Source organism: Periophthalmus magnuspinnatus, chromosome 13 (genome assembly GCF_009829125.3).
Source record: "Periophthalmus magnuspinnatus isolate fPerMag1 chromosome 13, fPerMag1.2.pri, whole genome shotgun sequence".
NCBI lineage: Eukaryota > Metazoa > Chordata > Actinopteri > Gobiiformes > Gobiidae > Periophthalmus > Periophthalmus magnuspinnatus.
Window position 1 is genome coordinate 11,875,690 of NC_047138.1, and position 23,787 is coordinate 11,899,476.

Below are 23,787 nucleotides of genomic sequence, written 5' to 3' on the forward strand. Positions count from 1 at the left end.
CAATGGTTCTCCTGGGTTGGCTTCGGATCCCTGGCCTGTGGTTGGCACATCACTCCCCTGCGCTACCAATCCACAGCCGGTACCTTCCAGGGCCACCCGCAATAAAAGTGCTGCACTCCAGCCCAATGCGGCGGCTGGATCACTTGGAACGGCTCGCCCTAGTTTAGATTCATTTTCTGTTAAACTGGGTGTGTTCCGAGACAGCAAAGGTCGCTAACAATCTCTCTTTTGTGTTGATTGCAATTAAACCCTTTGATTGGAGTTTGTAATTTATTTTGTACCCGTCTGAACTCGTTGAGCCTCCTTTACTTGGAGGCTTAATTAACTGTATAATTCAAATTTTATATCACTTGTATCCCTCTCATTCACTTATAATTAAAGAGCAGCTTATTATTTCCCCTTTACCATCTGGGTTGTGTTACTTCCTTTTGTCCCTAGGAACAGTTTGTAACAGTTGCAGATAACGCCAGCGAGCAGCACATTTTTTTTTCATTTGTACGAAAATGACAACTCAGTGCTGCCGAATCCTGCACGTATCACTGATTAAGAAAATAAGACTGGAGAACAAGTACAGAGCAGTAGTGGTGAAAACAGGCATCTTGAAAAAAGTGATTAAAGATGCTCTAACTTGCACGAATCACTCCAAATACAACTTCAGGGGAGTAAATGGTGAGGGAAAACTATAACTATAACTATAACATGGTAAAAAGCTTTGAGGTATTTTAATACATTAGAATAGTAATGCTCAGTGTCATTGAATTAGTTAAAAATGTTATATTTTCCACAGCTTTAGACTTTCACGCCAAAGCTAAAACGAATACCACTTGGGAAGGAAAGCACACTCTCTTATAGCAACAACAAACAGATTCTGAGGCAAATATGAATACAGTGTGCGTTGTTTCCCACGCGTACGCATTTGGGTCCACGTCTATAATGGATATGAGCATGCGAGAAAGAGCTGAAAGAGCAGCCCTGCTAGAAAGTGCTGTTTCAGAGGAGGCTTTCCTTACATAAGCAAAGTGCTCTGTAATTAGACTGGGTGGATCCACACACTGAGGAGAGACTCACACAGAGACAGCCAGGAGGGACACAAAGCACAGGCAAACAAAGAGGCAAATAAAATAGAAGACAACTGCAACGCATCACTTCTATTCTGTTCAATCTGGAAACGCGCCTTAAAAGGTTAAAGATATTCATAGCGCCGCTGTCATCAACTAAAGCCGAGCACAAGCAGCACAGTTTTCCCACAGATTTTTCCTCTGACTGGGACCGGCCAGACGTAGCACCACTCTGATCTACTGGCAGCATTATGTTACATGCCACTTACTACGTTATACACATATTTACTTTGCAATGTTGCTGGAATATTTCAGACACAAGGGAACACTAAAAAGTAGTGCTCTATCAAACCACAAAGGCTTGGCACTAAATAATAGGCATTTTGTGTTGTGGTCCAACAAGACACTCACCAGAGCAAATGTGAAAAAATTACATTGCTCGTTTTGCTGCATGTGAACTAAATCCAGAGCAAATAAATCTAAATTTGACCAAGTACAAAAAGAAAACGCGGAGGGATTACATCTCAAAATGCAAAACAAAAAGTAAAAGTTGTTTGAACAAATGGCCCATCCCAGCAATTCCATCTCAAGCACCGGCATTGACAGCCAATTGCTATTCCCACAGAAAAACTCAATGCATGTCACATACTATGTCCAATAACATAAAAAAAGAAAAACATCTGAATAGACAGAGTTAATTATTGACAAAATGTTGACTTTCAAATACGCTTTACTGGAAGATTTCACTACTCTGCCCACTTCTGTACGGTCTGTGCCACTGTCCCTTCTGATGCCATGTCTTTTGATGTCCTGTTCATCCTACGTCCTCCCTCTCATCTGTGGAGTCAATGGACCCATGGTGGCAGAACAAACCACATCCTCTGCACTTTCATCTGTCGCTCCCTTTACGTCTCTCAGTGGTCCTGGCTTTTAGGAGCTCACAAACCCAGAGCTGACCTTTGCCTGCTAAAGTGCACCCATACCATATCCTGTAGGTGTGTATGGAGATCTGCCCTTTTGACTTGACTTTTATGAGTACTTTCAAAGGGACCAGTCACTTTTTAAAACATCTCCATGTTGGTAATAATAATGTAAATCCAGGGTGGGCTACACTGGCTAATTTAGACATCAAACCAAAGCTTACCTGATGTTAGTAGTAGGTTAGATTATTTGAACAACAGTATGCTTAGAGAGAAGGTGTGATTAAAATCAATAGAACAAACAGTAGATGGTGTATCTCACAGTAATAGACTTTTGTGTACAAGTATACATATAATGTGTGAGCAACTTTCCCACTCAAAGAAAACGTGTATGTACCAACTGAACATATTTACAATCTTGAACACTTGATTACTTACATCACACGTGTCAAACTCAAGGCCCGTGGGCCAAATGCGGCCCACCACGTCATTTTATGTGGCCTGCGACAAAGGAAATTAAAAGGTATGACTGTCTTAAAATGTCAGTTTATCATTAGATACAGAGTTAAACAGCCATTTTTTCATCTCTATGCAAATCCGCTTTGTAATCAGAACATTAATCATTTTGTAAATGAAATGTAATTAATTCCACAGTCCTAGTTAATACTGAACTTCCTGGATGTGTGGATAGTGGAATCAGCTTCCAGACAGTCTGAAATTGTCTGTAGATTTGAATAATTTTACTAGGAATTCGAAAAGTACATTTTAGATAATCAAACGTGTCTACACCGGTCTAGTTAATTTGTATTGTTCTGCTTCACTGTAAAAACCTGCACATAATTGATTTTTTTTTATTAATATGGACTGTGGGAAACAGACTGTATTGGACATGGGGACATTTATTGTATTTTACTGCTCATGTCAATGATGAACTGTTTGTCTTATAATGTAATTGTACCGAAATGTGTATTTTAATGTGTGTTCACCTGCCAAGGAACTGCACTGGAAAGTAGCAGTAGCTACTAGTAGCTAGTTCAGCTAAATTTGTTTTGCCCATAAACAGATAAATTGGAAAAGCTTAGAGTCAAATTGAAAGAGCTGTGTGCTGCATCTCATTATGAAGTATTTTATTGTCCGAAAATCAGAAAGTGCACTGTTAGCATGCTGCTTGCCTTTAGTTTTACAGTGACGGCAAAACTCTGCTCTGGCCTCTGAAAAGGGCATATGAATCCATTGCAGTGAATAATAAGGATGCTAGAAAAGCATAAAGTGAGGAATAATTTGGACTGTTGCTGTTTAAAATGAACTAGCTCTGTTTTTATCTGGTACAGGGACTTTAAGTCTTCCCACAGGTGTGTCACTACTGTGTAAAAGTATTTGCATGAATATATGTTTGGAAAACCCCTAGTAAACATATCTACGTGTTTATGAAATGTAATCTTACACTGTATAGGTTTTTAGTGACTGCAGGATTTTCCAACCTTATCTCAGTACAATGTTGTACAGTGTTGAATTAAAACTGTTAGAAAGGTGTACAAGAACAGGGTATTTTTGTGTGCAATTCTATCTCCTATCTTGCAGCATAGGAGGAGTTGGCTTTGCTAAAAAGAAAAGAAAATGATCAAGCCAGAAAGTATTCAATTCTGTGTGGGTGGCCTAATAGAAATCTGTCAGTCATAAATCCAAACCGGTGCTTTGAAATGTAACCATGCAAAACAGAGCACAACATAGTCCCACTCCCAAACGTTCAGTCAAAACCTTATGTGGCCTCATCAATATGACAAAGGAAACAAAAATGGCCTCTGTTCATCTTCCTTGAGTCAAACAGTTTACAGTTAAGTAACACAGATGGTCAAACTTTGTTTATTTAAAAGATATTTAAGATGTCCCCACACACATATCTGTCAATATTACTGGCTACGGGTCATCATTACATGCTACGCACAGCTGTTCCTTCAGTGTTATGTAACAGAGGAGATAAAACGCATTCCTGCCGAATGCTAAAAATTAGGTGAAAAATGCAGGGAGTCCTATAGCCTAACACAAAGTGAGTCAAGTCCAATGTTCCATGTGTTTGGACAAGCTGATGCCTTAGAAACTGAAGACATGAGGGTTACGGAAGATCAACTGTTTTTGCAGGGTACTTTATAGTTTAAAAATAAAAAGATATTAAAAATAACTGTCTGGTTTAAGACCTGTTTTCCTTCTCCCCCTCCCTCCATCGCACTTTCATTCTTTAGCTCACTCTGTCCTATTTTAATCCTGGACATTTTTTGCACATTCTCTCTTTCCTGCTTGCTTTACTTCTTTTGCACTAGCCTGGCAAACTAAAATAAAGCATACATGCGAAAAGTTGGAGAGCACGGTGATATTTTTTGAGTTTTTAGGTTAATAATAATAATAATGAATTTTTTTTTTACAGTTAATAAGGAATGCTTTAGTGGCTAAATGGCTCCCACTACCCCTATCTAACACGTCCGCCACAATTTCTTATCTCTGCATTGTATAGGGCTCAATAGGATGTTTATACGACAAACTTTTTCCCTAAAACTTACTTTCGACAATATTTTGACATTATAAATTCAGCAAAATGAGACCAGGCAATATGTTTTCCAAGTTTCTGATTTGTTTTGTAACAAAGTAATTTCTGAGGGCCCAGGACGAGAGCAATTAGTGCAATGGATAAATTTAAATAAATGGATAAATTAAAAGTTCATTAAAGAAGACATTATATAAAGTCGAGACGAGCATTTAACAGTGTCATGATGGCGTTCCCTTATCCTTAGCTTACTCAGATCTGTATTGAGCTCTGCCTTTTAAAACTGTAATTTGAGTACTCAAGCCTCACATACCTCCCATCTCCGAAAAGAAAAAAAAAAAAAAAATCAGACCAGTTCATATGTGTTAGGTTAAAAAATGTCACATTTTTCAACAATAAAAACATGGAAATGGAAATAAGCAGTTGGCTACAGTGAAATGAAACTACCAAGAGGCAGTTTTGACATTTTGAACAGGAAGTTAAAGGACACATTAATATTTTTTTGTTCACTATGACAGGTCAAAAGTAACAAAGTTGCATCATATTAGTTTCATTCTAATACGTCTTTAGGCTGAATACATCTTCAGGTATGTTTTTGATGAGAGAACAACATAATGTGACTGAAAGCTCAAAGTAAATTTTATAGATCTCCTTTAAAGTCCTATTTTGTGCTCATTTTGATCTGAGCCAAATATTATTAGTGGTAATAATTGCACTCCATCAAAAATACCCAACTACTGCTCTATCCAAGTACTTCGATCAAGACACAAATTTGGCACATCTTTACACAAGGCCCCATTTGCTCCAAGCTGCAGGACACATCTCTTAACCACTCTTAGTGTTGCCTCTGGCCTCTGAAGCACTGCCAACAATGTACAGCTTTAACAGACACATTCAACTGTTATGCGCACACGCCAGCCACTAGCACTGGATATCATCAAACACTTTTGAGAGCACAACAACTTCCCATTTCCCAAAGCCATTTCCTGCCCAAGGACGTAATTCGACAGCTACGGGTTCAGTCGCCACAGCAACAAGAAAAAACACTTGACAAGGAAAAGAAACAGCCTGGTCAGTAAGGATGCTGAAAAACCTATAACACTATTAAAGAGTCCACGATACAAATGTGAGAGTAAAAGCACTATTGAATCAATGAGGATAGGTCCAATCATGAGTATGCTAATAACCTCAATATGTTTATGGAATTAAAGCTCTAACACAGACAGTCTGTATTTCACATAACAATTTTCTCCTGGCAAAGGAAAAAGGGATTCATGACAAACCAACTGTTCAAACAGATTTCCACTTGTTAAAGCTTTTGTCTCGTCTTGTTTATTCAACGGAATAACATCCACAGACGGTTACTGGCCTCAGTCCTTAATGACTTCTGTTTTGTGGTCTTGCTCAAGCCATATCCAGCCCTAATTCACAACAGTCAGAAAAGGCAAGACATAAACCTGTCAGTGGGGCCATGAATCAAACAAACTTAAAAGGTCTGCATAAAGCTTGTTTTGGCTGCAGATTCCACTAGAACCAAATAAAGGAAAACACAACATATTCTATACCATAAATATGATAAGCTTTTTAGTAACCATTATGACATTTACATAATACACTACTTGTGTTTAACTGATGCTATATGTGAATGTAATATTAGGTAGTAAACATTATAAAACATAGTAAAAGATAGTGAAAAGAAGAATTGGGGTAAACTCACCACTCTTGGCTTGGTCCTCTGGGGTACGGGGATGGATGGGAGGTCATCTGATGCCTTGTGTTGTCCAGTATCTGCATTGACAGGGGCCTCGAATACAGCTGCAGACTCCACTCCATCTTTAGCTCCATGAACAAGCCTAGGCCCAGTGTCTCCCTCTGAACAGCTCCTCTCCAGTACAAACGCCTTTGGGCCATCCTCCAGAGCAAGGACATTGTTCCCTGATGTCTTATTTAGTAGTGGGGTCTCAGCACTAGAAAGCACAGGAAGGCAGCCTGCTTCCTTCACAGGATACAAGGAAGGAGGGGAAATGGGGATAAACGTAGTTGGTTCACTGGCATGGCGAACATGCTTGGTTTTGTCTTTTGAATGAGGTACAATCAGAGAAAGAGGAGCTGTAATATCAGTGTCATCTTCTTGCTCCTCCAGTCCTAGCGATTCAAATGGATCCTCTAGGGGGCTAAAGTGAGCCAGTCTATTTGGTCGCCTTCTCCCAGGTCTACGGATTATTCTAGGGGTCAAGGCCTCAACAAACTTACGGTCAAAGTTAAAGTTAATTTCCTCTTCCTCTTCTGCTTTACCCTGATCGATGGCATCATCATCTTCATCGTAGTGGCAACCATCTGATTTAGAACGTGGCTTCATGGTGTTGTTACTGTCATGATTATGTGACTGAAGCACTGCTGTTGACTTGCCCTCTGGTTTCCACATTTCCCCTCTTTGCTCAGACAGGATTGGCTCACTACTAGAGGGTGGGATCTGACCAGTTTGATCCAGTTCACTGATTGGCTCAGTGCTGCCGGACTGTGCCTTATGTTGTGGATCAATGTGGGCTTCACTTCGACGACTAGGGTCACTAAATGATTTCTTCTTAGGTGCTTTGCCATTACCATTGTCATCTATCATGAGTCTGTCCATTGCACCTGGTTCTGCCACAATACTTCTTATGACCCCGCTGTAGTCTTGAATGTCATCATCACACAGGCCTCCATCGCTGTATAGTGACAGGTTGCTGGCCACACTGCCCTGGTATTCTGCCAAAGTAGTCATAGTGGCTGTGTCTGAGGCCCCTCCTCCTTTGATAGACAGAGATCCTAACAGATTGCTATCTACAGAGGAGAAGTTATTTCCATCCTCCGTTTCAGAGCAGCATCTCTGAGGCATTGGGTCACTAAGGGAGCGGTATACAGTGGACTCTCCATTCCCAGCAGCAGCTGTTGTTGTTGTCTCTGCACTACAAACATGGCTCGTGTCTGAGCTTGTGTTAGCATTACCAGAGGGGGAGAATTTGCGCCGCCGTCGGGTGCTGTTGGGGGTTGTAGGCCGTTCAGACCCTTCTGCTCCAGCTGTAGTCATTACCCCGGGTGACACAGGTTTATTGCAGGTGATCTCCTCGTTGGTGGTACAAGCATTCTTGCTAGCAGCGCAGTCACTCCCAGCCACACGCTCAGAAAAAGCTGTGCCGTTTTCACTCAATCGATTTGTACAACTCACATGCTTCTCTGTGACCTCTTCTGCTTCCTGATCCAACCCCTCCACCACATGGAAGGCTGATTGTTTCCATAAGGTGATAGGCTTCTCTACCAGGTCATTGGCACTGCCTGACCCTAAATTAACCTCTGCTGACCCCAGGAACGACCTCTCTGTGGCTTCACAAGGGCCATACTCTGGCTCAGTCACAATCCCTTCATCTGTTAAACTCGACTCATGTCCAGAAAGTTCATCCACAGAGCGCTCGCAGGACATGCTTTCCTCTGAGTCCCCCTTTAGTAAGGCTTTTTCTGTCTCTCTCCTCTGCACTGTTCCCCTGTTCTCTGTGCCCTGGCTGCTTAACTTCCCTAACTGCATACTTGGTCCATCCCTCTCGCCCCTCTCACTCTTTTGGTTCTCCTCCTCCCTCACATGTTTATCTTTGGGCTTTACATTCTTACGCTCATGCTCTTCTTCTATCTTTGCCTCATTCTTTACACTCAAACTTGAAAGCAGTTCTTCTTTAATTGCTCTATTCATCTGGAAACTCTTAATCTTCAAAACATCCTCAGTTTTCGTAGCAGCTATGTCATCAGCATCATCTTCTCTCGTGCTCATCTGACAGATGTCTTGAATAACCTGTCTTGCCTCTTGGACGTACTGATCCTGTAATGGAGTTGGCATTACATCATCCTCATCTTCATAACAGTAATGCCTTCCTATCCTAAAATCACCACTGTCACTTTCTACCTCTCTGTCTATCATTCTGCCCCCACTCCCCTCTCCTTCTAGATCAAGTCGCTGCTCAGAACAACTCCTCTTAGCTGAGCTGCTTGTCATGTAACCTTGTGCCATTGCTGTGGGTTTCTCTGAGTACGTAAAAGATTTAGTTCGTCGCAGGGTGGCAGTTAAGTCTTTCAAAGATGGCCGACAGCCAGGAGAAAGAGGTGATCCACTCTGATTACCTACACCAATCTTGTATATGGAAGATCCTTCACCACATTTTTCACTTGTTTTATGCATTTTGAGTTCAGATAAGTCAGACTTGAGAAAATTTAAAAGTGTCAGTGTTTCTGTTGCTATATCGGGGTTAGAGATAGATTTCTTTTCATTTGTTCCTTCTTCAAAAGCTGCCCTCCTTAACTTAACGTTTGGATTTACTCCCATTCCTGTATAAACACCTCGCTCTCTGGCAAGTACACTGGAGGAAGAGGCGGAGACTTTAGGCACAAACTTAGAGCGCACATGTGAAGGAGGACGAGAGATGTTATCCCCATGGCCAAAGCTGGGAGAGCGATACATAGTAAAATTACCGTGGAAGGTTTTACTGAGCTTGGATGTGGATGGATTCCCTTTCCTGCTATTACTTCCTACTTGGCTGCCAATGTCATCTTGTTTTAGTGTTTCAGTGCTGGAGTACCGGCTGCTGCTGCGTGACCCGCCAGGACTGCAGAGAAAAGGAGGGATGTTGACCTTTGACACCCGAGACACACATGGCCGTGCGGTAGCTGCAGGAGAGGAAATGCGCTCCCATTGCTGCACTCTGAATCTGTTACTGTAACTGCCTGCTTCTCTCACAGACTGGCTCCGGGTCAGTGCAGACCCCAACTGCTTGCTAACTGTGTTTTGCCTCTCCGTTTGCTCCATGGTCATATCTGTGTCACTGTCACTATCTTCTGATTCTCCATCATGATCATCATAATCAGCACGGCCTGTTGAAAGAAGACCAACTTTCTTTTTCTTTCTTAATGAACGCCGTCGTACAGCATCTCGACTAGGTGCGCTTATGCAGCCAGGGCTATCCTCCTCACTGCCTGAGGACCTGCCCTTAGCCCCCCAGAGGCCATTTTTATAACGTGATACAAAACCAACTCCACAATCTAACGTTCCTCTTTCTTCTCTATTGCAAACGGAGGAGACGGGGCTAGAAGAAACACTCCTTCCTCTTCTGCTGCACTTCTCCTCCTCGTCACCCGAGCTGAATCTCCAGCGGGAAATAAAGAAAGAGCCACCACCTCTTTCTGTTGCTCTCAGTCCAGCGTTGGGAGCTACAGTAGAGGAGGAGGCAGCGGCTTTATTTGGAGGTGGAGTGAAGGAGGAGGGGGCTGGTTCTGCAGAGGAGCTATGTGAAGAATGTAAACTATCCCTGGGCAGCCCGACCCCCTGTCTACCCCTCTCCTCCCTCACCTTAGTCTGGAGGGAAGAGGTGGAGCACGAAGAGGTGTCTAGGCTCACTGAAGAAGCAGCAGAGGGCTGAAGGTCAGGGTGAGGGTCAGGTGTCACCCTTGTCGTCCCGGATGGAGGCTGGGATTCTGAATTGGGATTTCTCGATGCACTTAGAAGTGGGTTAATCCTATGGTGGTGACTAAGACTAAAGATTAAAGTATTTCTGGGGCCACTATTCTCTACATTTGTGTCATTGGGATAGTCCTGTCTGACAGTTTTTAGAGAAAAGTCCATATCCCCACAAACAGTAGCAGGACTGTTTTCTCTGATCTGTCCACCAACCACACATCTCTCATGAAAAGACAAGGAGCTATTGTCAGTGACAGATCCACAAGAAGAAAGTTTATCACTCTCATTAAAGATAAGATCCTCAGAATAGCATTTGCTGGCAGTTTTTAAATTTTCACATGAGCTAGATTTGTATTGGTCTTTGCTTTGCTTTTCATCAAAAAGTTGTCTAATTTTGGTAACACTTGGCCACTTGTCTGAGTGCAGATCTCCAGGATGTGTGAGTAAATAAGTTCTGTGGGATTTACTGGGGCGACTAAAGACATCTTCTTCATCATCATCTGTTCTTTCTGTCTTTCTGGGTTCAGAATGACAAATCTGTGCGTAATCTCTCTTACCAGTGTGGCTGTCCAGTGAAACCCGTATTAAAATCCTCTTCTCAGATCTCCTCTCTGAGTCAGAACCAGACACCGAATCTGTCCCAGAGAAAACTTGGTGCAGTTTGTCAGAGGAAGAGTCCCGGGCTGTGTCACTGCTGTCCAGAAAATATCCACCAGTGTTGTCCTCGTGAAAAGAATGGCGAGAAGGAGATCCACTTTTCCTCGAGTTCCTAATCCGGGGAAGAGTGCTTCTCCCCCGCTTTACTGCTGCTCTATCACTCGCTGAAGTGATCCGAGTCCCTGGTGAACCGCCGCTGCTTCTGCTGCTGCTGCTGCTGAACTTCTCTGTGAGTTGGCGGATGGATGGAGAAAGAGAAGAGATGGGAGTGGAGGAGCCTCTCTTTGGGTCTGTGGTTGGGAGGCCGGCGGTTGTGGCACGGATTTTGGAAACTTTTCTTGACTGACTGACATTGCGCGTCGCCAAGTGCTGTGGTGCTGCTGTGAGATCCGGAGGAAGGGCGACGCCAGCTGCCTCTGAATCCTCTGTTTTGTGCTCCTCACTATTGTTGGCACTCCAAGACCCCAGCTTTTTAAAAGACACGCTGCGGTACACCATTTTATGTGCTTTTTCAGCCATTGTTTATGTAAATTCCCTCATTATCCAAGCGACATTAGTTCGAGCCCATGCACCTTCTTGAACTGTGGTCAACTTCTTCACAACATGATAACGGCACAAAAGTCCACCAACTCTTTTTCCTACAAGTGAAAGTAGTGAAAGTCACAATCCTCATTCAAATGTGTGAGGAACAACTTTACTGAAAGTAAAACAGTACTTTTCTTGAGGCAAACTTACATGTGTCGAATCCACGTCCGCATTTGGAAGAAATCGGTTTTAACAAACCTTTTGTTTCTGGCCTCAACCTGTTCCCAAACACGTTTCCATCATGTTCCTCGTGTAAAGTTTGTGTAGGGCTGTGTGAGCGCGCCTGCACGGCCTGCACGGAGCATCTTCACTGATAAGTCCTGTACAAGAGTCCTTATTTTGGCATGATTAGAGTTTCCGTGACTTGTGTTGTTTTTTGCATTAATGCCTGAGATAGGGCAGAGGGTGGGCGGGACTAGGGGTATAGGGGCTGTCATAGTCCCCTCAGGGATTGAGAGGAAAAGCTTTTTCTTTTTTGATGGCAGAAGCCAGATACTTTGTACAAACTGTGTGTAATTATAGCCCATTCCCTCAAGAAAAGATAGGATGTCTAGAAAACTGTACAAAAGCTCAGCAGTGGTGCCCTATGTGGCCATTAGGCCCACATTTACAAATGTAGACTGATAACTGCATTTTAAAAGTACTTTTATGATGTAGTTTATAATAATGCCACTTATTGGTTTCCCCAGAAAAAAATAGACATGGAAAACCTTTTGAATGTGATGATATGAAGGTAAATGTGCTTGGATGGTTAGCTATGCAGGGTGTATTGCACATTTTATTTCATTTTCTAAATTTAAACTAAGGGTCAAACATAGAAATATTTTCACTCTCGTACAATAAAATTGCTGTGGTCTTTCCATGTGGTCAACAGGCCCTTTTGTTCCAATGGGAATCTCTCCAGTGCTATTTCTCACACAGGCCAAGTCAGTGACTGCAGTGCCCCCTGGCGTCAACATTTATTTATGCACGTTTTTTTTCCATTTATTTATTTTTACCAGACTAGTGATTGGAATAAGTTTGATTAGATTTATTTATTTTATTTTACAATGCATTATTTCATTATAGCACGTAAGTAACAAAAATATAATTATGTACACATATAATTATGTTGGGGTATCTGATACTTCTCACAAGTAAACACATTTGTTGGAACTAATACTGCCTACGGTTTAGCATGATTAACAAAATATATTCCACAGGCATTTACAACAAGACAAGACAATATGTCAAAGTACATGCCCAGCACATACGAGAAACATGCGTTCTTAAGTGTCGTTTTTTTCTCATTAGGTTGCAAAAACATCTATAATTTGTATGTTCTGTATAATTCTGCTCTTTTACAATGAACATATTCAAAATGAACAACAGATACAACAGGCTAGCTGTATGTAGTTAAGACCCTCTTGTTTTGCCTCACTTTAGGGTGTGACAGATTTGCTTAAAGCATCTCAGTGCAAAAAATTGACAGACAGGAAGCACCATCATCCGTGTTTATGCTAATTCTGGTATACTAAGTATGACAAAAACATCGAGTTGACACAGTCTTCATTTTACAAGAAAATACATTAAACCCCTTCATAAAGTGAGAAATTGAATTTCAAATTCTGTAACACTCTTATCTTAATCAGGATGCATAATGTGAGTTCATTATATTTTCAATCTACCATCCAGATACTTGCAAGTTTAACTGGTAAACTTTGTATGATGAACAAAAATACTGTTCAAATAAATGCCCTAAATTTAAAATATTTACTTAAGTGTAGAAGAAATTATTAATATTAACATTAACAAATGGAGTTTTACATATAATTTTCGGTATAGTTCTATAAAATATGGTTTTATAAAAAAATAAAACTTAATTTCACAGTGAACAAGTATAACACAACTAAGTAAACTATACAGTGCATTTTAAATTATACAAATCTTGCTGTATATTCACATTAACCATTTGTTCCATCTAAATCTCATACACTGGTGCCTTTATCTCTGAGCGTGGTGACTTTAAGCATAAATCTTTTTGTGGTCCGTCTGTACCGTGGCTGTGTAAAGTAGAACAGAATAGGATCCAGGAAGCTATTCATACTTGCAAACGGCCGGGTGCTTTTATATATGATGGAAAACAAGTTCCTAGTTTCACACGGAGCATCAGGAAAAGTGCGGATCAGCAGATACATCGTCTTGGTCAGGTGAAAGGGGAAAAAACTTATGCAGAATACTGTTGCCACGACGATGATCATCCTTACAGCCTTGTCCCTCTTCTCACTGCTTGCCACGGAGACACCATGGTATGTCTCTGGTCGGCAGAGAAAAACAGCCATCCGACAGTAGCACAACATGATGCCCAAGAATGGCAGCATGAATCCGAGGAATGTCAGTGCCATGCCGTAGGGATAGTAGTTCACTGAGTGTTTTGGCGTACTTAAGTCGTAACATACAGTACGATTTCTCTGTATCCCTGTTGCTGCGAAATGGAAAGTGGGTGCACACAGCAGGGTGACCACCAACCAGACCCCTCCACAGACACGCCACGCCAGCTTTCGCCCGCCACGCTTGTGCCAAAGAGCTAAAGGATGGCATATGCCCACGTAGCGCTGCATACTGATACAAGTCAGAAACAGAATGCTGCCGTGGAGATTACTGAAACAGAAAACAAATAGAAGCCTCATCAGTATAGTTTTTACATCAAGTACCACCTCAAATAATTTTAGAAACTACTAGCACTAAACCAAACTAGATACATAGGCAAATATAAAAGAAAAGACCCAGCTTGTCTGATGATAGCAGTGTGCATCAGGCATTATAACTAAATTGACATTCTCCTAAATTGATAATCAGGTCATACTTTTGCAACTCATCTGATATGTGCCAAAATGTACCTGGAAATATCTTGGTCAAAGTTAAAATATAGCACAAAAATTTGCACACTGTAAAAACTGTAGGAATACCACCTTAGTTACACCCTTGTTCACTCTGCTTTTATGTTTTACTCTTTAGAGAGTTTTGTATTACAAACAATATACTTGATACTAATTTTATGTCACTCACCTTTAGGACTTAACCATAAATGAGAACTATAAAAGGACTAGGAGTATAATGCAACACTACAGTTTAAAAACTACTGGCCTAGATTATAAAACAGGTGAAAATAATTTTAGTTCATTATGCAATACCCCAGTGGGTGCACGGAATCTTACCTGTAGAACTGAAACCGAACAAATTTACATGCAAACTCCCCAAAGGGCCAGTAATCATGACTCCCATAGTTATAGATGAGCAATGGAAGGGACATCACATACAGCAGGTCAGCTATGGCCAGGTTTAGGGTGTAAATGTTGTTCCGTGACAAGTTGGGTCTCTTCCTCCATATCTTCTGAATAACAGCAGCATTCAGAGGAAGTCCAAGGACAAAAACAAAGCTGTAGACGGCAGGCAGTAGAATCTGTTTGAAGTCTTCTTTATAGGTGCAGCGGGGCAGTGCAGACTGGCTGAGGTGGCTGCTGCTGTTTAAGTCAATTATATCTGTACCATTGAACAGCAGGTCTGATGTGTAGGACTCTGTTGGCTGGGCAGCAGTAGAATCCAATGTAAATATATCCGGAATGAGTGGTGTTGTTGTAAACACAGCAAAAAGAGACATCTTCACAGCCTGGATCACAGAGAAAAGAGGATTATGATATGGATAAAAGGAAGATTTGAAAGTTGTAGTGTCAGTAAATAAGTAAAACTGTTTGTATCATAAGTTATCCTGTGTGGACAAATACATTTCACCAGCAGAGGGAGTAAGCAGCCAAAAAATAAGGCCATTCTAGGCTCTAGGCTAGTTCACGCTCTTCAGTGGATGAAGTAATAAGATGATGACACTATTCATGTCAGGACACCAGTATTGGATTTCACAACATAAAATGCTATTTCAAATGTAAAACCTTTGTGATTGTTTATAAACTATTGGGCATAATTAGACAAAAATCAGGATTTGAAAACATGATATAAAATTCTCTCTTCAATATTGACCCTTCATTTGAAATATATGGTGATACTGATAAAGGATTACACTGTTGTACTTTTAGAAAAATTACCACATAGCAATATAAAAGAAAGTACTAATATTTAATGTTGGAAATCACATTCTATTGGCTAAAGAAAGAGTGTGTTTTATTATCATCATGGTATCAAAATCTATATTGAGTATCAGATCTATTGCTTTGTACCTTTGTAGCAAAATATATGAAATAAAAATGGTCATTATCCCTGCCTATACCCTGGTTCTGTGAGCAGAGGTAGACAGACAGCTGCGGCAGACTGTCTGGACTCCCACTTGCCTTTGGGAGCACGCCACACTGCTGCTTTCAAATTAGTCAGCAATCTTTATTACCTCCTCCACAGCCAACATTAATCAAATGCATTTCCTCCATGCACGCCGAGGTTGAGTGTATGTCTTATGCCAGTAGTTCTGCTAGACAGTTACTCAAGGCATTTCACAACTTTTCTTCTTACAAAGAAAATAACCGCTAGACCTGAGGTAAACGTGCCCACACTGTAAACAACTAACAGGCTACACATCTTTAACCATGACATCATGCTTCTGATAAACAAACCACAATGAGCATAGTAAGTTAAAAGAAGGATATGAGCAAATAAGAAAAAAAAGAGATAAGATATAAATATTTGTATTGTTTTGTTAAGGATTATGAGACATTAAATATGATGCCATGAAAAATGAGTGAAGAAGATTTATGTTATTCAACTCATAGCAACATATAATTTTACACCAACAGAAGTGTCTTCTTACAAGTTAATTATATAGAAACTGGAGAAGTAGAGGTGGACTCGAACGATATATTGTATTGAGTGTTATTTTGTTTTGCGTCTTCAAAATAACTAGAACTATACTTTTATATTTGTAAGACTTTTTATATATTAAGTTAATGTTTTGTATTATGTGGTCTTAGTCGTTGCATTCTTTTCTACTGATAACAACCTACTGTCATATTCCTAAATTACAGTAAATATCCATCCAGTGAATCCTAAGTGTAATGTGTTTGTAATATAATCATCAGATGCCCTCCCTCAGCCGTAAACAGTACTTTTGGGCCTTGCATGACCATATCAGTCACTTTTGTGGGCTTAGGTGTTAAGCTGGTAGGGGACTTAAAATTTGGTTTAGCAGAGGTAAAGGTTACAAGCAAAGCGACACCTGCTGTATAAATAAAACTAAGCTATAAAAATACTGCACCTCATGAGCCTCAATAAGTAAAATTATAGTAAGGTATAAGGCACATGTGATCAAATGAACAGGAAGTCTTAAATCCCAGAACCTATTACTCATGTATTTTCTTGGACCACTTGCGTCAGGAGTGAAGGTTTTTTGGATTTTGGCTCTGTGACTCAGCAAGGCATTGTGCCCACACTAGCCGTCATTTCTTCAAACCTTCACAATTTCACTAGAGTAGTAAGTGACTCTTGTTGAGGTGACGTCAGAAAAAGGGATAGTTCTATTTAGATATGTCTACATGGGCATACAGTCATAGTGCTTATGGGGCACTGAACAGTAGGTTTAATTATGGGTATTTTAAAATTGGTGAATACAAAAGGACAGGAGAGGACGTACAGTCAGTAATTCCTTGATGAAGACTTTATAGACAATTATGGACCACCATACTTGAGTGCACACCACTGTGCTAAACATTTATGCAGAAATATGTTAAACAATTCTAGTTGAACAGAGTAATCCCTGCACCTTCAGTCACACATGAGGGGCTTGGAGTAGAGCCACTGCTCCTTCACGTCAAGAAGAGTCCGCTGAGGTAGCTTGGGCATTTATTAAATTTTATTCTGTTTACGACTCAATACTTGCTCAAATCAGTATATAGATTGTAATACCAGTTTTAGTAATGATTATTATATGGTTTAAGATACTTTTGACAGCCCAGTCTCCTCTTACAATAAATTGATCCTAAAAGTTTGACCCCATGTTCCCCCAGAAGCTGATGGAGCCATAGAAGCACTCAGATAGAGACACTCCACAGCTCTCAGTTTATCTGCTGCACTCTCTGCTGTCAAAGCACAGGCGAGCTGAAGCGGAGGCCAGATTATTTATAACCTGTGAATAAAGAGGTATAGGGCTAGTATGGGGGAGTCTCCCTGCAACTCAACTGCACCAATTAAAAGGCAACAATGGGACAATCTAAAATAAAACAAACAAAAAATGGCAAACTGACCAAAATGAATAATTGCTAAAACCACTACCACAACCATTCCTATTACTGATATTGCTACAACTAAAACCATTGCAACTACTGCCGTCTGCTACTGGGGTTACTCCAACCCCAAGTGTAGCTGCAAAGTTTACTTAAACTCTAAAGAAAATAGGGTGGGCAGAATCTTGTATATAAAGCACTTAAAGGTCCTATATTATGCAAATTTGACTCTTGTAAATTTTAAGCCATGTTATAGTGTTATTACCTCCACAAAACATACCTAGAGTTCTGATTTGTTTACTCATGTTTGAGCCATCCTGCATTATTAGTCTGTTTACATCTCCAAAGCGCAAAATGCTCTGTTCCACCTTGTGATGTCATGAAGTGGAGGTTTTCAGGTTAACAGCTGCCTTTTACCTTTTGTTTAGCAGAGACTGGAAATCAGGACTGAAATAATCCAGATGATTCTGTTGAAGGTGTATGGAGTTTAAAAACACAGTCTAGCTCTCCTGTATTACCACATGACATCACAAGGTGGAAAAGAGTGTTTTTTGTTTGGGAGAAGAACGCAGCCTAAATATGAATGGTTTGTGTGTTAAACGTGAAATAAATAAATAAAACAAAATACAACTCCTGGTATGTTTTTGATGGGGAAACAACATTACAACATAGATCAGAAAATAGCATAATATGGGGCCTTTAAGATCTCAGCCTACAGCATGACCAAAATATCCTAATATAAACATTATCAGTGCATTAATAAACAAAGCAAGCCTACACACAAGGGCAGCTGTTTGGACAAAACACAATTTTCTTGCCGCAGACATCAGATCTGCTCTTAATCAGAGTTGTAAAGCCTTTGCTAATTATTCTACTTGTTACAGTCACTAATATGATCAGAGTAATAACAGTCGATGAGCGCAGGACACAAGAGACATTTAAACTAATTAAGCTCCATATAACTAGATGCAGCTGCAATAGAAGGAAATAGTGGTGATCCGCTTCCATTTTGTGTCCATCAGGCAGTAGTCTTAGTGAAGAATTGTAAACTCCTGTGAGAAAACCATTACTACTTACAGTCAGTACTATTTATTCAACTTTAAGAGCTGAGAAATTAACTGTATAGAAGTATCTTTGGTCACTAAAATTCACATCATACAGAGGTGGAAAAAAGTCAGAGTAAAACAACACAAGGACTGGTTTCTACTCCAAACACACAAATAAAAAATAAGCCTTTTTTAGTCAATAAATCTCAGCTTCACAAAGAGTCCAGCCATATGTTTGTACTCCAAAAGGCTTTAAAAAAAAAAGAAATCATACATACCCACACCCTGTCTGAGTCCAGATTTCAAAACAATATCATGGAGAGAATAAAAACATATCACATACAGACACATATGTGAAAGGACAGCTTATACAAACATCAAGTTTTCAGGAGATCCTTTCTCACAGTCAAGTGTGAGAGGGCTGTGAAGGGGACAATATGCACCTTTGGCTTAAGGAGTGTTTATATATTTAATAAGGAAATTACTTAAACAGAACGAGGGTAACAGGAAGGGAGGCTTCTGGATATACAGTCACAATATTAAACAATAGACTAGGAAATGTAATGGGCCATATCAGTTTTTAAGGAAATTCCCACTTATGACACCAGCACAACGGAGGATAATATGGCCTCACTCAATTCCCAGGAACAGGTTCAGAAGTACAGTAAGCTATAAAGTTGAAGTGGCTTTTGCAAAGTTTACTCAAGCACTGAAGTTGAACTTTACTTGTAACTGCACCATAATTCACTAGAAATTTGAAAGAATGCTTAGTTTCCTTTGACATTAATTGCAGTTATCATTTTATTTAATATCTTCACAAAATACCTTTCAAGGACATGCAAATCACACCTGCTCCTGTTTTTAATATTTCAAATGGACTTTAAAGTTATTAGTTTCATTTGTTTCTGTTTGTATTGCTCTGTATTTTTAAGGCGCTCATGAAAGAGAGTCTGGTACTTTCATTGGCAGCTTCCTGTATAAATAAAGAATGAAATGAAAGTGACATGATTTTTGAATTCTTTCTCCGAAATAGTGCAACGTTTCTTTTATTTCTGCAAATCAATGCCAAAATGGAAAAGGGTGCGTTAGCGTGGATTATACAGAAGCCCACAGGTGACAACGTAATTATCATTTGCCAAAACTTGTCGACTAAAACCTGCTGCGGCATGTCGGAGGATTTGAACTCTTTAAATCCAGGTTAACACTTTTCCACTTGTCTTGTCTCACTCTAAGGACAGCAATTGCTACAAGTATGCAAAGTAACCAACAGTCGTCAACAAGAAAAACTGGCAGCCTGTCTGGTATATTTCTTTGGAACCATGGAAAGAAAGCTTTGTTTTGATTGGCTGTAAACAGTTAGTACGATATTAGACAAGCATGATGGATGTCTAGTCTTTACAGCTAATTTATCAAGACTTATTTTGGTTATGTTTAGATACCCGTTGTCTGGGGATTAAGGGCGCAAGAGCAAGTGAATCCAGCTAAGACAGTGACTAACAGCGAATCCTGAACGGAAATAGACCCTAGTGAGTACCTGATGAATTGCGCTAATCTTAACTGCAGTGTTTTCTCATTAGCAGTGGTCTCCCGGGTTCCAATCAAGACAAACAGTTGAAGTAAGCTACAGCAAATTGTATTGAGTGCAATCCAGACTTCCACTTTACAAGCTTAAGGCCCACAGTTACAAATACTGCCTGTAAGCTATTTATTATTAACAAAGATTAATGTTTTGGTTTTGGTCATTGTCATGCAGTTTTGTTTTTTTTTCACTGCATTTAAATTCTTCCTTTTCCAAGACATAAAGGAGAAAACTTCCACTGGAGCTTGGCAGAAAGCAATCTTATTAAGTGCAAGTGTTTTTATACTGTGCTTGATTGTTGTTATGGAGATATGATGTTTTTGCTGACTTCAGTGTTTTCATGTTAAGGTGAGTGTGATTCTGTGTGGTCGCTAATACTCGACAAATTACAGTGAGGTAATTATGGGATTTTTTGCTCAAAATAAAACTTGGACTTGCTTCAGAAGCTACACAAAAGGCACCTGACAATATGAAGAACAACTTTTTTTCAGCGCTAAGTAGTGAGATCTGTCAAAACAAATGCATGGTATGTGACAGAAGGAGCCACAGTCTGGACAAGGCACATTCTTGCAGAGATATGCACAGAAATGCCTATTGCTTTTTAACCCAACTAGGAAACATGTGCAGAGCCAAGACGCAATTCTCTCATGGGATTGCAAATGTAAATCACATCTGGCCAGCAGCACTAGGTGGGTTTTAAAGATTGGGAAAGTCTGCAGCCAAAAGGTTGCTACCTACACATTGTTTTGATATTTTACACATTAATCCTTACTAAATCAGATTAAAAATTTGTAAAAAAAAAACAAACAAAAAAAACAAAACACAACAGGATGAAAAGCATTTGCAAGGAAATAGTTAAACCTGGATGTACAGGTATGTTATTTCATCAAAATTCCATGTGCCTCCTCCTGGAAGCTTAGGCATCGTCAACAGATAAAGTTTCAAAGTGTAAAATATGTGAAAAATGTCTATTACGGTATATAACTGATCATCTGCATATTCATATTATCATTATCATTGTTGAAGAGGAGCCCTGATAACAATTTGCATATTTAACTCCTAAATTGATCAAAACATAGGACCTCAAGAGTGTGATATCTCTATAAACACTGAGTTACTGACCTTGAGTGACTGCAGAAATATGTGAAGGTAACATCAACAAGTTAGAGCCATGTTACGGCTGGCACCTCTTTGTCCTGATCCTTTTGTCTGTTGGAACACGTTGAGAGGTTTTGGGTCATTTTGCAACTTGGAAAAGAAAAAGTATAAAGAAATGTTGCTTTCTTACCGTCTTTACACATAAACTTGGACGTAACACAAACCCCAAACCCGTCCGTCTGTGACTACACTTCTCTACTGATCTGATTGCCTCTGCTCCTGTTCACCCATGGGCGCACACCCCCGGCACAGAGAGAGGCAGAGCGCGTCAAGCTTGTCCACGCATGCGCAGAACCAGTCACAACACAATGCAGCAGAGCACGTGCAGCGTCTCAAACAGTAAACCGTCTTAACTTTACTTTGTACAACTTGTTACTAAACTGTAGCTTCACATATCCGAGAAAAGACACACGACAGGTGCAGAACCGTCCAGGCAGCAGTCCAACGTGAGCTATAAGTTCCCGTTTTTAGCCTAGTCATCCGTCCTAAATTAGGAGCTATCACAAATGACAGCGAACATAACCTTAGGGCAGGGGTAACCAACACTGTGCCCGCGGGCGCCATGTCGCCCCCAAGCTCCACAAGAGTCGCCCGCAGACCAGTTCTAAAAATAGCACAACTCACTAATGACCTGCATCTAAAATTTAATTTTATTCTGTTCTGTTTCTGTTAAAAATGACAATATCTTAAACATATGTTCATTATATGTGAAGTTTAGATAAGTTAAGGTGACCTAGGCTTTGACCTACTCACTTCAAAGGTCAGTATTGTGTGTGACAAAACCAGTGCTCCGCTCTCGAGCGCTGTGAGGATGCGCTGAATACAGTTTCTTACTCCAAAACATGGTAGAAAATAAAGTGATCACTTTCACAACGATTTAAGACTGTAAAAGAAACCTGCGCGTATCTCATCTGCGGAGCAACTGTGGTGACGGCAAAGCGGCACAATGTGGAGGGACACTTCACTACGGCCGTGTCCCAATTCGCCAAACTGGCCTTAGAATCACCATTCAAAATGTGCATTGAAGGGCAGTTACATAATTTCCTGCGCGACAAGGGCTGTCCCATTTCAACGCACCCTACTGAATGCGGCCGACAAACCTGCCCTTCCCTTTGCACCGTTTCCATGGAGATCGGACGTAACCGAAGCGTGCATCCGTGCACACTTCACGCACTTCTATATCCCATCATGCACCGTGGCTACGCAAAAAAGAGAAGAAAGTGGAGTCCGTTGCGCAATACACGTTCAAATGTTCATGCTGGTTTACCTCATCTACAACAGTGCGACATGAAACTGTTAAATCTGAATAAAGATCTGTACAGTGTGTTTGATGATTAAAAAGGAGGGGAGTTACATGGAATAAAGGAATGTGGAGTAATTGCTAGACAATAAGAAGACATTATTATCATTAGAAAATATTACTGCAATAAGAATAATGTAAGAATGTTTGTTTCTATTGTAAGTGTCAAAGACCAAGAGACTAAAACGTAAAGTCAGAAGAGTTTAACGAGTTCCACACAGGTAATGTGAACAATGAAGCAACGGACTCTCCAGAAAGGACAGAAGAGAGTCCTGAAACGTGCATAAAATCTTCATGAGTTCCGTACATTCCATAGGTCTGCGCCCCTCGTGGGCACGTGTCATTTACTTTCGTGTTAGTAAATCAAGACACTAGCTTGATGTAGCGCTGCACTGCTAGAAAATACCTTATAATAATCAGATGAAAAGAACTGGCACGGCATAGAAGGGAAACAGTGCCCTCGGAGGATCGAGTCCCGCTCAGACCAAGTTCTGTCATTGTGTCCTTAGGCAAGACACTTCACCCACATTGCCTAGTATGAAAGTGGTGTGTGCTCGAATGATAGGTGGTGGTTGGAGGGGCCGATGGCGCAGATTGGCAGCCTCGCTTCCGTCAGTCTGCGATCTTACCATCACCAAGTGTGGAAATGAATGAATAATGACTATAGTGTAGCGCTTTGAGAGGCTTTGACAAGCCTGTAAAGCGCATTACAAGTGTAAGCCATTATTATTAAAGTGGTGTAGCCACTGGCCCAAATACCGACCATTAAACTGCAATATCCCACTATGTACAACTAATCAGTGTTCTCTGGTTTGTAGACTATGAATGTCAAAATGATATTGTTACCTCTGTCTCTGTTATTACGTTTTCACAAGGTATATTTTGTTTAAGTTATGAAGTAGCTACAATTGAGTAAAAAAATCACCTCGAACGTTATATTTGCCTATTGATATTCAATCTAAACAGAAAGAAACGGCTGTGATGACGACATCTTGACTTTTCTTCTATTAAATAATAAATCAGCACGGTGGCTGAGTGGCAACACTCATGCCTCACAGCAAGAGGGTTTGGTTCGATCCCCGAGTCGCCCAGGCCTTTCTGTGTGGAGTTTTTCATGTTTCTCCCCGTGTCTGGATGGGTTTCCTCCGGGTACTCCGGTTTCCCCCATCAACCAAAACATGAACGCCCTTCGAGACAACTGTTGTTGTGATTTTGGGCGTTACAAAATAAATGAATTGAATTGAAATAATTAAAAATAACGTACAT

At 40.5% G+C, this 23,787-nt stretch overlaps 2 protein-coding genes across 3 annotated transcripts in view; both read right to left on the reverse strand.

Moving 5' to 3' along the window:
• Positions 1-11,615, reverse strand: part of LOC117380840 (rho guanine nucleotide exchange factor 17-like) — a 47,691-nt gene extending 36,076 nt beyond the window's left edge. Inside the window, exons 1-2 of the mRNA XM_033977689.2 lie at positions 11,389-11,615; positions 6,235-11,291 (exon numbers count right to left, since the gene is read on the reverse strand). Coding sequence (XP_033833580.1) covers positions 6,235-11,172 — 4,938 coding nt within the window. The 5' untranslated portion in view covers positions 11,173-11,291; positions 11,389-11,615. The remainder of the gene's footprint in view (positions 1-6,234; positions 11,292-11,388) is intronic.
• A 669-nt stretch (positions 11,616-12,284) lies between these two features.
• On the reverse strand, positions 12,285-21,466 carry LOC117380841 (P2Y purinoceptor 3). 2 transcript variants are annotated; one of them, XM_033977690.2, is made up of 4 exons: positions 21,352-21,466; positions 21,186-21,272; positions 14,436-14,887; positions 12,285-13,878 (listed from the first exon to the last, which is right to left on the reverse strand). In XM_033977690.2, exons 3-4 carry the CDS (start codon positions 14,876-14,878, stop codon positions 13,206-13,208), a joined length of 1,116 nt encoding a protein of 371 aa, XP_033833581.1. In that variant the 5' UTR covers positions 14,879-14,887; positions 21,186-21,272; positions 21,352-21,466; the 3' UTR covers positions 12,285-13,205. The 2 variants fall into 2 exon arrangements, with proteins under 2 accessions (XP_033833581.1, XP_055081932.1); XM_055225957.1 differs by lacking the exons at positions 21,186-21,272; positions 21,352-21,466 and adding an exon at positions 18,763-18,838 and having other exon boundaries at positions 12,291-13,878.
• Positions 21,467-23,787: the final 2,321 nt, after the last annotated feature.